The 16,144-nt window shown below is 35.5% G+C and overlaps 1 protein-coding gene across 4 annotated transcripts in view; it reads right to left on the bottom strand.

Annotated features, from left to right (window-relative positions):
* The window catches only part of LOC136837170 (integrin alpha-PS2-like), a 753,892-nt gene that overhangs the window by 144,320 nt on the left and 593,428 nt on the right, over nucleotides 1–16,144 (bottom strand). For all 4 annotated transcript variants that reach the window (XM_067101841.1, XM_067101840.1, XM_067101839.1 and 1 more), the window contains exon 5: nucleotides 11,140–11,201. In XM_067101841.1, coding sequence (XP_066957942.1) covers nucleotides 11,140–11,201 — 62 coding nt within the window. The remainder of the gene's footprint in view (nucleotides 1–11,139; nucleotides 11,202–16,144) is intronic.

The raw sequence follows: 16,144 nt of genomic DNA, 5'->3' as shown, positions 1-16,144 counted from the left end.
CAGTGAATCAGAATATATATAAACTTAATAATCTGCAAAACAAAGAAATGCATTTTCACTCGACAGTTCTGTTGTGGCAACGTTGTTGTCAAACGAAAAGAACCCGGACCCAACTCGGTGAAGCTTTGAGACATGTCAGAAATCAACGTGGCAAACTTCCCGTAACAGATCTGAGTATGAAGTTCATCGAAGAAAATGAACACCACCACCACGGTGTAGTTACCGTCTCCGAGTTCGGTGTACCATTTCAAGAGTTATGACGAAGAAAAGCGAGAGAGAAAAGCAGGAAGAAAACCCTTCAAGTTTCGAAACTCATAACTGGACAGCGTTTGCACAAGGAGAAATAACCATCTGTGAAACATAATTCGGAGAGCTGAAAAAAACTGTCTGGCTAAAATCACAAAAATTAAAACTTTTTTGGCAAGACTGTCACGAAATCAATTAAAGCTTTGCTTGTCGCTACAAAGAACCATTAACCCCCCCCTCTCTCTCTCTCTCTCTCTCTCTCTCTCTCTCTCTCTCTCTCTCTCTCTCTCTCTCTCTCTCTCTCTCTCTCCACATGAACATTTCACACTACACTGCACACACCTCAACCACTTATATCAATATTTCATAAACTCTTCTTGAATACCTCCTACTACGTAAAAGCAGCACAAAAGAAGATGCTGACGAACTTTCAAACTCCCGGTTTCATCGTTATAAAAACTGAAAAAGCCTTCCACATTTAAAAACAAACGGATAAAACAATACAGTATGTGAAGTCGATTTCTTGCCGCCAAAATAGCAAGCCTGGATTCCCAGATTCATTTCTCTTCGTGTTGATTTCTCGTCTTTATCTGTGAAATGTTTTAAAAACGCGATTTAACTTCTAAGAATTTCCCGATGCAGCATCGGGCAAAACAAACTTCTCGTCACAAGCGGCCAATTAAACATTGGTTACGCGTCGCCGTCTCGCGCGTCTGCACCAAGTTCTTGCAGACACTTCCGTAGTTATTTCTGTGACGGGGAAAGGAGAACACCCTCTTTCCATGTCCGGGATTGCAAAATCTCTTTTCTAAGGCTATTCACTGTTATCATCGTTCATATCAAAACAGCCGACGCTCAATGGCCACTCATTGCTACACACGCTATCATTTCTATCACAGCCGTTACCTGTCATATAACTATTATTAATTTTATCTTCAGTCTAATGTTGGAGTGCTAGATTTGTTGTTGATCACTTCACAAACTGAGAAAGAGAGAATGAAAAACGATCATTACACCGTTAATTCTATCCACATCACCTTCCTACTGATCCCTCAACCCAGTTCTCTCTCTCTCTCTCTCTCTCTCTCTCTCTCTCTCTCTCTCTCTCTCTCTCTCTCTCTCTCTCTCTCTCTCTCTATATATATATATATATATATATATATATATATATATATATATATATATATATATATATATATATATGCATTAATCTTCAAATGCTGTTTTTAGGCGGAGAGTTGATAGATGCCTGCCTCTCATCAATTATTTTCAACATTTTGTTTAGACGTCTGTGGTACATGTTTTACACAAAAATAATTAGCTTTAGACAGATGAATCTTTACTTTATATATACTATGCAAAACAAAATCAGGGGCCCTGCCATACGTATTCTGGGTGGCGAGTGTAGAAGTTGCAGGAGGTGCATTTAAATGCATTTTTCAAATGAAACATAAAGTTAGCTTGTAGTAAACGTTTCAGTGCATACACTTTATAAGATAAAAAAAAAGTAAGATAAACAAAATGTAAGTGAAAACAACTATGGAAAGACGAATCGCAAGTCAGTGTTAAAATGAATTTTCCAACCCATTGTAGACAATACGGCTTTTTTCATAAAAAAAACAAAAGTTGATAATAAATAAGATAATCAGGAGCACCAGGCCTGTAACGCTCACCAGGAAACTTACGCATTAGTAGGCCGTGCCAACTATTGATTCATACATACTCATTACTCAAAAGAGGCTACATCTTTCATTTGGGGCAATCATGGGAAAACGTAATTCATAATATATACATACATACATATATACACATATATATGTATATGTACATACACACACACACACACACACACACACATATATATATATATATATATATATATATATATATATATATATATATATATATATATATATATATATATATATATATATTATATTAATATTGTGTGTGCATAAAGACTCGTTTCCAAATCCTGGTCTCTTGTCGCGTGACAAATTCCGGCGGAAGCCTAATTTCCTGAGGCGAGGCAGGCAGCACGATAGCGTTTGATTTGAGCTGATGGCAGCGACGAGGCCTCCCAGCCAGGTCACGCAAACGGCAGGAAGTGAGGCCAACTTCAAATACTAATCGAGTCGAACCACGTAAATTTAATCGAAGTCTAAGGTTGCGTTCACACAACCGGCGATTCGGCGGACACAGACAGGAGATGGCCATAGCCCAAAGTTTTCAGAGCGTACGAGCCTTCAAGTTGCACAGCAAAACAGCAGGCGGTTATGTAATCTTTCTAATGTGACTTGGTATACAATCGTAGTTATTAAAAATATTCATAAGCTTTCAAGATATTTTCTTAATATCTATAATATTACGATATTACGTTTTCTCATAAATGCCCCAAATGAAAAATGTAGCCTCTTTCGAGTAATGAGTATGTATGAATCAATAGTTGGCACGGCCTACTAATGCGTAAGTTTCCTGGTGAGCGTTACAGGCCTGGTGCTACTGATTATCTTATTTATTATCAACTTTGGTATTTTTATGAAAAAAAGCCGTATTGTCTACAATGGGTTGAAAAATTCACTTTAACACTGACTTGCGATTCGTCTTTTCATAGCTATTTTCACTTACATTTTGTTTATCTTACTTTTTTCATCTTATAAAGTGTATGCACTGAAATGTTTACTACAAGTTAATCTTATGCTTCATTTGAAAAATGTATTTAAATGCACCTCCTGCAACTTCTACACTCGCCACCCAGATTACGTATGGCAAGGCCCCTCATGTTGTTTTGCATAGTGTGTGTATATACATATATAATATTATATATATCTGTCTATCTATCTATCTATCTATCTATCTATCTATATATATATATATATATATATATATATATATATATATATATATATATATATACTGTATATTGTATATGTCTGTCTGGAGCAGATTATTTTTGTGTAAAACATGTACCACAGGCGTCTAAAAAAATTTTGAAAATAATTGAGAAAAGGAAGTCATCTATCAACTCTCCATATAAAAACGGCAATTTGAAGATCATTTCTGTTTCCTACTGCTCTCTAGGGATAAGAAACATACGCTAGCAGTGCGTTTGTAGGACGAAACGTCCTCAACAGGGCGCACTTTGTAAATTACGGTTAAAATTTCGATGACTACCAATTCCCATATTCAATTACCATCTAACTGCAGCACTAATTTTATTAACGAACATTGCCCACCCCTGAACTGACACAGACTATGGAATTAACTACCGAACGATTACATGTGTCGTACTCTCTCTCTCTCTCTCTATATATATATACAGTATATATATATATATTTTATATATATATATATATATATATATATATATATATATATATATATATATATATATATATATATATATGGGTGTGTGTGTGTGTGGTGAAACTGGAAGTATTTCACCTGAGAAAGATTTAATTTTTCAAGGAAATACTAAGACGAGTTTACCATTAAACAGCTCATACATAAATATGACATTCGTGCGTTAGATTTCCAGATTTTTTAAAATATCATACATTTTCCGATTAACAACCTAAGTTGGTTGTGAGAATTCATGATTTCAGCTCGATACTCCCGGTGCACCCAACCCTCTGAAAGAAAGATTCCACTGGAACCAATGAACTGTATAATCAAGCTTTAGCAAGTATTAGTCTTCACCCGGCTGTTCGTGCCGAATAACCATGTATGTGGAAGCAGCCATAGAAGTTATATATATATATATATCAATGTAAACAAAAATCCCCCGGTAGGTAAATTTATGGCCTTCGTCGGCGAAAGGTTGCCCCTTGCCAGCACTCAGCCGTAAACTCGGTGCTTTGTCAATTCGCCATAACATCGGGGGAAGTGGTCAGTGAGATTTTCGGGCCGTATCATCCTCCAGCCCTTCCGACGGCATTTATTCACTATAAGTGGGCAATTACATGAAAAAGAATTGATGCTTGCTGTATGATTTGCTATGATTTAAAAGATTAATTATCGAATGTACATAAAGCATAGCGAATGGCGCATTTATGCGGGAAATTATTTTTTAAAATGAATTAATTTGTCAAGCATTTTATACGCGTATCTAACGGTTTCACACATACGCTGATTTGCTTTTGATATATTATTTAAAATAACATTAGGGCTAGAGCAGAGTCAGTGTCAACAAGAAGTGCATCTCAATGCATTTTTTCACTCACAATGGGCCTTTTTGTCTTATGTCTAGATTTTTGCAAGAGCTGCAATGCAGGGAGATCATGATAGGAACAGTTTATGTGAAAACAGCTTATTCATCGTACTGGCAACACGAGTTTCCTTCAAATACACTGCAGTTTTTAAAAAAACTAATCCATACCATTAAATCGATAAGTAAGCCGATGCAAATTACTGATTCATGCGTTTGCATAAATAATAGACCTAGATTTTAATTATCACAAAATGTAGGAACGTAATAGAAAATAGAAGTCAAATTCCAAGATCATATATATGTCTCGGTTTAGACCAAGTCACGTAAAATAATCAGTCAATCCATCACATCCAAATAAATAATAACAAACGGGCGTCCTCGTTTCTGAAAAGTTCAGAAGTTTTCCTCCGTCTTGCAAGGCTCTCCTCCAGCAAGTTCGCTTTCTCGAACCACATCGCCTGTGTCTTCACAACAAACACGTTCATGACTTACTCCTCTCTGTTACTTAAACAAACTCTTACACATTCATACGTTCTTTCCATATTTCGTTTCCTTTTTTATCCCTCTGATTATTATTTTAACCAGAAAAAAAAAATAATTTCACTTCAAAGATAAATTTCTCCGAGAGATCTCATTCATCAGATGAAGTTTCCTCCTCGTCAGAATATAACAGCACCAATTCACGAACACAAACAAGACGTTTGTTCTCGGCTGTATCGCAGGGTGAGCGTCTAAGTCTCTCTCTATCTCTCTCTCTCTCGCTCTCTCTCTCTCTCTCTCGCAGTCAAGTAGTTAGCTGACAGCTTTTATGGTTATCATATTTAACAAGGAAATATATCATATTGCGTAACTGCCTGAAGACTCCCACTTATCTCAATGGCCATTAGAAAAAGATTAGTGTTGTTATGAGTTATCTTTTAAAAGACACTGTAAAGGTGTTTCATGCATATCATGATTATCCGGATTCTGGACTTTATAGCATACAATTTTCTTATATAAATAATAAACACACACACACACACACTCACACACAAACACACACACACACACACACACACACACACACACACACACACACACATATATATATATATATATATATATATATATATATATATATATATATATATATATATAAGTGCAACATAAGTAACGCCCTTTGTTTAAGTGGAATAAAATTAAAGCCTTTTTGATTACCCTTTATTTTTTCGAACATGAATGTATTGCCACAGGTTAATAGATTAATATAATATATTAACAAAATTAATATAATGCTTATTCGGTTTAATAATGCGGCATAAGTAACGCCCTTTTTAATTTTATATCTTATAATGTATATTTTCTTTATTATTTTTAATTTTGCTAAATCTTCATTTTTTAGATATTTTATACAACCATGAGATTAACAAAGGAACAGAGAGTAAAAGCAATTCAATTGTACTATCAAAACAATAAAAATGGTGCTGAAACCGCAAGATTGTTATCAGCTGAATTTAACATCCCAACGGTGCAAAGCCAAAATATCATTTGTATTGAACATTATTAAACCGAATAAGCATTATATTAATTTTGTAAATATATTATATTAATCTATTAACCTGTGGCAATACATTCATGTTCGAAAAAAATAAAGGATCATCAAAAGGCTTTAATTTTGTTCCACTTAAACAAAGGGCGTTATTTATGCCGCACCCTATATATATATAATATATATATATATATATATATATATATATATATATATATATATATATATATATATATATATATATATATTATATATATATATATATATATATATATATATATATATATTATATATATATATAAATATATTTATATATATATATATATATATATATATATATATATTTATATATATATATATATATATATATATATATATATATATATATATATATATATATATATATATATATATATATTATATATATATATATATTGCACACATTTTTTGCGTGTTGATTCCCGTACGTAAAAAAGCGAGGCCTGAACTTTTTCGGGGATATTAGGTGTCAAGTTTCCATCTGGAGTGAATGATTGAAAACTATTTTCTGCAACTATCTCATATTCCACGGAGGACTGACACGCACTTCTACATAACAGTCAATGCAAAACATACTATCTATGCATATTGAATAGCGTGACATGGTACAATTTCACGCCGTATATAATCTTCTTGAGGGCTAAGCAGATGGTCCAACATTCGTTTTTAATGAAGGATCACAAACTTCAGCGAGGAAAAATCATATCGAACGTTCATTTAAAAAAAAAAGAATGTCACATTAATTTTTAATCCATACATTTCACATCAAAATGGCTCATTCAGACATTTAAGGATACGTTAATGCTTACAATATATGAACGCGAATATATACTCTATTGCACATATATTAAAAATGGGCATGAACGAAACATACTGATAAAATTGCTAAATCATAAAATTCATTAACTGTGTTCTTAAATGAATACGTTGAACGCCAAATATATTTACAGGATAAATTTAATTTTAAGAAAGCAAATACCTCAAAATATATGAAGGGAAGCACACTGAAACATTCAATTTTCGAAATAAGTGTGCATAACAACTCCATTAATTCCAAACACGAACACGTTAGTGATCTATATGTATAATGTATCTCAAAATCCACTCAAAGCTCATGGAAAAAGAGAAAGAAACAGTTGCTCTGAAAGGCCTTCCGCTGCCACTGACAAAAGAGGAAATAAGATTCCGTCCACCTCGTTTTTTCTCCGATCCTAATCGTGATTCTTCCTTCCAAGAAAAGCATTTATTCAGCATTTCACACTGTGGTCATAATGGGCGCACGTTGAGCGATCTTGCAATGATCGTCAGGCGTCATTTTTGACGCGTTGATGGAAGATTTCATTAACTTCGTGGCAACCATTCAAAGAGCTTTATTCTACACTAGCGTTCAATCCTTTAAAAAGCCGAAATATTCGACACATGGATACCGTACGAGAAGGCAATTCAGCTTGAATAAGAACAACCTTCACAATAGTTCAGCCCTAAAACAATGGAAACAACACTCATTGTAAAAGTTGACGTCTCAGGGAATGGTGCAAGGAGACAGGAAGCAAGTGCAGGAAGGAGAGAGAGAAAAAGGGTAAAGGGAAACGGACAACTCCTGAAAGAATGGTCGACACACGCGGGTATGTTCTCCAGGTGAGTGCTAGCAACCCTGTCGTCCAACCAGGGGCAGCGGCTTCTTCAGAGGTCCTAATGATATTTCATCCTTCGTCACTTGATGATTCGCTGAGGAGATGAGATACAGTTCATGGAACATAAACCCGACAGAATAAATATACAACAGCGAATGGATCGTGGCCTTTTATTTTCAGGGAGGAACTTAACAGCCAATGTGCACTAACAGAATACAAACAAAATTATGGTCGTCATTTAATACAGGACCACCGCAGCAACAAGGAAATATGCCTGCATTCCCTCAATAAGACTTAAGACAGATAATCACGATCAATCTCTGCTATTTATGTCACAAGGAGACATGAACATCAGATATTCTGGGGACAAGGGCATATGCAAGAATTCGCCGGCAACCGAAGGCTTTCATGCAACCGACAGGTACAAGCAGCTAAAATGAAAACCCCACGGCCATGGGAAGCATTCTCTTTGCCTTTCAAGCAAAACAGTAGGCCCTGATGCAGTTCTCCGATGTCGGGTCAATGGAGGAGGGAGGGGACGGACCTGCAAAATGTATTAGTTGAAGACACACCGTCCTTCAGCCATTCTGCAGAAAACAGAGCATTCATTCACGACCTCCTGCTACCACTCCTGCATCTACATTCCTGACGCCCCTCATCCCCGCGCATCCGACGCCCCTTCTCAAGGCGCCAGTCGTCCTCTCTCTCTCTCTCTCTCTCTCTCTCTCTCTCTCTCTCTCTCTCTCTCTCTCTCTCTCTCTCATTAGTTTTTCAATATATATATATATATATATATATATATATATATATATATATATATATATATATATACATACATACTGTATATACATGTATGTATATATATACATGTATGTCTGTATGTATATTGTACTATTATATATACTATGTGCAAGTGTGCACACCTCTGTATGTAACCCAAAAGTCATAATTTCGAATCTTGACCGGCCAGATGCACTAGTCACAAGTAGTTCCCTTTGTGTGTAATTTATATCCAATGCAGAGGTAGAATGAATCGATATAAATGAATAAATGTCACTTATTATTTGAGAGCCTAAAAAGTCAAGAGTGAATTCATTGCCAAAACTATCATTCATATATATATATATATATATATATATATATATATATATATATATATATATATATATATATATATATATATATATATATATATCTCCCCTGCCAGGATTCGAACTTGGACCTTATCATATATAATTCCCTTGGAATGTAGTTATTCCAAGGGTATATGAATTCCATATCAAACGATGTTCGTGTCTTAATATTTGTGAATATAAAAAACCATACGTATAACTGACACATACATATAATTATATATATATATATATATATATATATAAATATATATATATATATATATATATAGATATATATATATATATATATATATATATATATATATATATATATATATATATAATACCTCCCCTGCCAGGATTCGAACTTGGACCTTATCATATATATATTCTGTACTTGTAAATGACATTGAATATAAAAACCATACGTATAACTACATAGATGCATATATATATATATATATATATAATATATATATATGTATATATATTAATAAAAGCTAATAAATCAATAAAATATACCTAAGGGTATGTATATGTATGTATATAAAAAACCATATATATATATATTATATATATATATATATATATATATATATATATATATATATATATGTATGTATTATATATTTTTTTTTTTTTTTATTATATATATATAAAATAAGTGTTATATTCTGTACTTGTAACGTTCAATTTATTCATTGCAAATTCATTGCAAATGAACGGGCAAGCTCCATGATTTTGTTATAAACAACAAATACAGTAAATGCATGTCGGTTGCTAGGACCACACAAGCAAACAAGCAGTGTCATAAAGGATGCTCCTTGGCCCATTAGCAATTCGCCACAGCTGACACCCTCATGTAGAAATCTCCACCTTCTCTCCCTTAATGTGTCTCTATTTTGTTCCCACTGCTCTTTCTTTGTGTGCTCACCGATCTCCCTTTTCCAGTACACCTGCGTTCGAGCCAGTAAACAAGACGCCAATCTGAGGCTGGGAGATTTTTAAAGGTCACCATCGCTTGAACAAAGGCGGATGAGGCAGGAGGAAATGCATATGAAGAGAGGATGACCCATCAAGCAGGCAGTTAGCAGTTCGCAGCCTAAGACCAAAGCAGACAGAATTTTTGACGATCGGTCTCCCGACCTCCCTCCCTCTTTCCACAAAAGTGACTTTTGATGTGCTTTTTGGATCCGATCCTCCGCTAACCCCTTGCATTAAACTCAATCTGGCTTCAACATCAAGATATCGCATCTCCAGGTTAAAGGTACAGTTGGAAATTGGAGTTGTTCGACGCACATTTCTCTAACTATATTTCTTACTGCTCTCATATTCACTCCCTTGCAATCTCCTTGTGTAACATAACTCAGAAGTTTTAACCAGTTTGCATTTTTATTTATTTGTTCTTTGAGTGATTTCCCTCTCAGCCTTCAGCATTCCCGAATTGAACGTGTTAATTGCTTTTGCAATCGAGTGACAGTGCATTTTGTATTGCAGAATAGGTGATTGTGAAGCTGTGCATCAACTGTTATCCACGGTGCCCTTTCCTTATCTTCCCGCGAGAAGATTCCTTCAAGATTATTTTACACCTGAATATATATTTAATTGTCACCCTATGTCACACGATTCTGTTTAATCTTAATCTAATTTCAAAGGTTCTTGAATCCATTGTGAATATACTTATTGTAAGGGTCAGTTAACCTAAATCTAAGTTTAGAGGTTCTTAAATCCACTGTGATTATCCTCCCTGTAAGATCCTGCTTAACCTTAAGATATCTTAGAGAGTCTTACATCATACTGATTTGCAAGTGGCACTGTTTGTTTTGTGAATTAACGTAATTACATTGCCAGGGAGCTGGTGAGTTAAGCTCCTGTGTATATTTCTTCTGATTTGTGTAATCATAATCTATTAAGTTAATCCTTGATTTTCGCTTAATCTCCATTGAATTTATCATTTAAAGTAGTTTTTTAATATTTTTTTTTTACACGTGTGGCCCCCCAGTTAGATGCTTTAGAATTTGAATAATAAACAGAGGTCACGTTGCAGGCCATACTTGTAAATATACATATACACATGCAGGCATTTTATATACATATATATATATTATATATACATATATATATTATATATACATATACATATATATATATATATATATATATATATATATATATATATATATATATATATATATATATATATATATATATATATATATATATATATAGGTATCCAACAAAATAAGCTCGGCCTTTGTTACTGACACTGCAAAGTCTGAAAGGAATCTGAATGAGAGCTAACAGATCAATAAAAGTGAGGCGGTGTGCGCGACTTCATTCCCGCAGGAGAGAAGAGAGGATACTTACGTCAGTGATAACTGCATCGAAGCCAGCCTGACAGGAACCTTGCCGATGGTAGCCCCAGTGACCTGGAGGAGGAAAATAATTTCATTAATCAACACAAGTTGACTACAAAACGAAACTGAAGGTTAGATATTTTCAGCCTCCCAACATCTACAGCTGATACTGATGATAATAAAGAAGTGGTGTGAAGCAGTACCATACTACAAGAATGCTACAGTACACCATAGGTTGAACAGTTAATATGGACTGTGAGCGTTTCAGGGGGAGAAAATGCTCTAAAAATGACAGAGGAGTCTTCTCATTTTTTGACAAATGGCAATAACTTTGTGGAGGTTTGTTTGAAGAACTGATGGAATCTCTAGCAAGACCCTTAAAATTGTGTAAATCCTGACTTATTATTATTATTATTATTATTATTATTATTATTATTATATTATTATTATTATTATTATTATTATTATTCCAGTAATTTAAAAGTAGCATTCTTCCAGAATTAAAAACTGTGAGAATAACACAAGAATTAAAGAGCACTATTCTTTAGGCATTCCAATGAAACGGCAAAAATATGTTTTGCGGAACTTGCCATCGTGGATCAACAGGGGTTTGGAAAGTGAGAGGTTGTGTAGACGAGATGAAGTGCATTGTTTTTAGTACTTCCCGAAGCAAAAGCGAAAGGACACGATGAAAGGAATTCAGGTACAGTGGGAAACGGAGTTGGTATGTTCAGAATGGAAATGACCAGGGAAATGACAACGAGCAAAAAAGGGAGTGGTTCGGAGTAATGGCAGCTAAAAGACACGGCCGTCATGTCTCTGCGGCTGGGCAACTTCTGGATAGAAAATATGCTTTTGAAAAGAAAAGGTTGACAAACAATGGAGTGAAGAGTCTGAGTGTACTTTGTGGACGAATGGAGAGGGAGATTCGTTTAAAGTAGTCATTTTGGGATATAAGTTACGAACTAAGATAGGGTGAGCAAGGAATTGCATCACAATACGCGGAATAGAAGACGATAGCAAATGGAAGCAGAATTGGAAATTTGCGGGAAAACTAACTTTCCTTGGAATAGATGTAAGGCAATTAAAGTACAAAAGAAAAAATAATAGTTCTGAAACTGAAAGTACACAAGAAAAAATAATAATTCTGAAACTTACGAAGGACAGGATAAGGTTGTAAGGATGACGAACATGAAATGAAAAACATTTGCAAATTGTATCCTCGTTAAGTGTACAGTTTTTTTTAACAAGGACAATGCGAAAGAACATTTTTAAACTATGGAAGCGAATATTTCGAATATTCTTGTAGAAAAAGCGAGAAAGAAACTGAGACTGAGAATGGAACTGATCTGTTCCTCGTGAGAGCTAGCTCATCGGAATCCTCCTCTCATCCTGTGAGGAGAGGCACAGCGACAGTAAACGATACATATGAAAAGGGCCAAAAAGGATAAAGTCATTAGCACTGGGCTTCACAATAAAGTACAATAATAGCTGCAATCATCATATATAATTCATTTATTCGTTCAAGGGTAACCACCTAAAAATACACGTGTCTAACCTTGAAATAAGTAGCTAGCAACAAACACAGACACAGTAATAATGACAATGATCTTAACGTAGGTCGCAATATAATATTAATAATAAAAGATAAAATCAACACACAACATGTCTGACCTTACATAATAGTAATAATAACATGCATAATCAAGGGGAGGAAAAGGCTACCAAGGTAGTTTTACTGATGGACCAAATTCTTCAACATTGTAATGCTGTAATCTTCCGCTGTTACTGCAGTCCAGCTATTTCCAGTTATTTGGTCCATTCCAAGACATTCAGTACCTCATATCCTTTGAGACAATGACGTAACAGCCTAGGATAATTCTAAGTGCTTCTTTCTGAATAGCTTCAAATTTGCCCATTTGGATTTTGAAAGGCACGGAAAAGCAGGTGCAGCTTAGTCAAAGCTGATGTATGCTACCAGGTACAGCTACTGATGCCCCCTTAAAACTTATCGGGAACTTAGTACTGATAACGGTATTAAAAAGGACTCAAGATACCACCCTGAAGGGTGCCAAGTCTAGAATCCTTTACAGGGGCATTTTACCTTGAAAAAGTATGTAGCCCTTCCTGTCTGTTTTATAATTCATTGTCCATACCAAGAGCTTACCCTTTACACAAGTTCTTTTCAACTCCTACACAATTAACTGTCAATTGGTTTTCAAATGAATTTTTAAGAATAAAAATGCAGAATATTTTCGTGAGTTACATGCAAATAATGTTATTCTCCACGAGGTTGTGCTTCTTTCTTTCATGACCCAAATGAGACACAGATGAAATGAACTTTCAATCCTAGCTAAAGGCCTACTCAAAATTACTCTCATAGCATTTTACAGGTTTAGGAATCAGCAAAATGGTTACCTTTTGTGAGTACTGCCCTCCTCTCCTGGCGCTGCTGACTTTCCTTTCTTTACTAATTACAAACATCCTAATTCAGTAGTACCCGCAAAGGAGTTATCCGTAGTAGAGATGGCAGTATTGAATAAATGGCACCTGAACAGTGATTTTACTGGAAGCTTATCTTTTATTCTTTCAGACTGACTACTCATGGATGCTACACTTGCCCACCTCTTCACCTGCTTCACTGCTTTACTTTCGTGAGTCTTCAAGAGATGCTTCCAGAGTGTCAGCACCTCATAATTTGCATATTTTCTCGGATTCTATTCCAAGATGTAGTCGCCTTACAATTAAAACAGGGTTTCTTAAAAAGTCTTTATGAAGTAGTATTGGATTTGGCTACAGTTTTGTGAGGCCTTTAGCTCTAGTGTTTCATGGTTAATTCACCAGCACCATCGTCCTCACAATCATCATCCGAGTTTATTTCTAGTGTCTTCCTTCGGCAGCCACGCGGTCCATCGGGCAACCTCTTTTCTTTCGTTGCTTTCATGTTTAGTCATCAGTTTGAGGATGAATGTGGTAGTGACTGAAGCTGGAATACAATCCCTTTAAAGAATCAAATTTTCCTTGGGAAAATGTTACAGAATACACAATATACATTAGCTGATAAAATAAAACAAAATAGGAAGAAAAAAATTAAGAAACTGTGGACAGAATACCGACCAAACCGAAGAGAACCGGACAGGCTGTCCGATATCTACCACTGAAGAAGAGCCTGGTGATCATTTCATTACGGAACAATTTAATCCCATCACAAGGCTGCACAAGAGAAAAAAAGGTAATTTCGCAACAGGAAGCAAGGCAATAGGAGTTCGTATTAATAACGTACAATTTGAAAAGACGGTCTGTCACTGCCTTTTCCTGATGAGTTCTCGAACTACTGAGAATGAGAAGCAAGCGTTTACAAAATGGGTATAGAATAATTCTTGCTTTTCTGCGGCCCCCGCCACCTAAAAAAAAAAAGTTCCGACGGATGCAAAAGAGCAGGAAAGAACTCCATAAATGCTTAGGAAAAGAAAACATTCCTTTCCTTTAACTATTACAGATATTCCAGCTGACATCCGTGAAGTATTTCTAATTTGATAAGAATGATAAGGAGGATAGAGTGCGCCATGAACTCGGAGAAAAACTCCGATCTAGCCGAGCGCCTCATCATCGATGCCTGGTAAGTCACGAAATCCACCTGAGAATTGCCTCGCCCATCATATTTACCAATTTTGTAAGCATCTTTACAAGCTTCATATAATCCATAATTTTCCGAAACATTCGGTGGGTTCTGAAGGAAAAAATGATTCCACGAAAAACGATTACAGTTATCTTGCAATCAAATCGGATCTCTGTCAATGAAGCAGAAAATATATGACAGTAAAGAGCGTATACTTTTGAATTTTATTCTCAAACATAAAAAGGACTATCCGACAAAAAAATTATCTGGCAGGAAAGGAAAATAATATAAGTCCAGGCAAAGAATATCAAGCATTTCTGCCTGACTTTATATCTTTGGAAGCACTTCAAGAGCAAGACAGGCAAATCTGTCAACCCCCACCCCACCCCAAACACCACCACCACCTCCCAAAAAGGTCAGTATTTCAAATCCTGTTCATTTCCTAAAATAAAAAGACAAAAAGCGATGGTCTACGTAAGAGGAACCAAAAGAATGCACGTTAATGTATTCGTCCTCACACTTATGAAAGAAAAGACGACGAAGCACAAAATCAATAAACAGGAAGCAGACACCATTTTCAGCGGCTGTTTTATACCACATATGGTATCTGCTGGCATCAAGAATTTCATCCCCATCATGAAGTGACAACATAACCTTAACTCCAGCCAAATTGTCGACCTACAAAACATAAAATAACTACGTTTAACCACTGTAAGGCATGCCCTGCAATATTAGATTTATGTTACGGAAATAACGGCCAAAGGTATCATAAGCTGTTCACCGACCAATAGTAGAAAGCCAAGAGCTCATCTACAGTGAGCAATGACAAAAATTGAGCATCGATAGCTATAGATAAACAAATCAAAGTTACAAATTCCATGCACTCGTTAAAGGAACTTTATTTATCACATTCTAAGAGAATCACCATCAACAAGAATTTACAGTTTAGAACTAATACCGATATACACCATTATACAAAAAATGGAGACGTGATTGCAACTTCTTGTCTGGACTGCTGTACTGCACCTCTGTACCCGCGGGAGTCCACTGTGAACCGCAACGTTGGCAAGGGTCTTGCAACAGCATACGACCACCCCCATTGCATGCAACTTCCTTCTCTCCTTTGAACCCACAAATGAAAGCCGCCTGCTAGCTGCCGAGACTTTGAAAACCATCAGAAAGTAAAGAGTTCAACCTACGAACGCTCTATTTTGCAACAATCAAAACTGTCGAAACGACCATTACGGGAGAGATCTACGGGAACTTTTTTCCGATATAACTGCCGCGGCCGCGTGGCGCTGGACCCAGACAGACACACCTTCGATTACTCTATCCACTGATAAACCTGGCTGTAAAGACCTATAAAAAAATATATATATATATATAGTTAGAAGCC

The sequence above is a fragment of the Macrobrachium rosenbergii genome, chromosome 58 (assembly GCF_040412425.1).
Source record: "Macrobrachium rosenbergii isolate ZJJX-2024 chromosome 58, ASM4041242v1, whole genome shotgun sequence".
Lineage (NCBI taxonomy): Eukaryota > Metazoa > Arthropoda > Malacostraca > Decapoda > Palaemonidae > Macrobrachium > Macrobrachium rosenbergii.
Note: the sequence above shows the minus strand (reverse complement) of the source record. Positions and strands in the feature narration are given on the sequence as shown.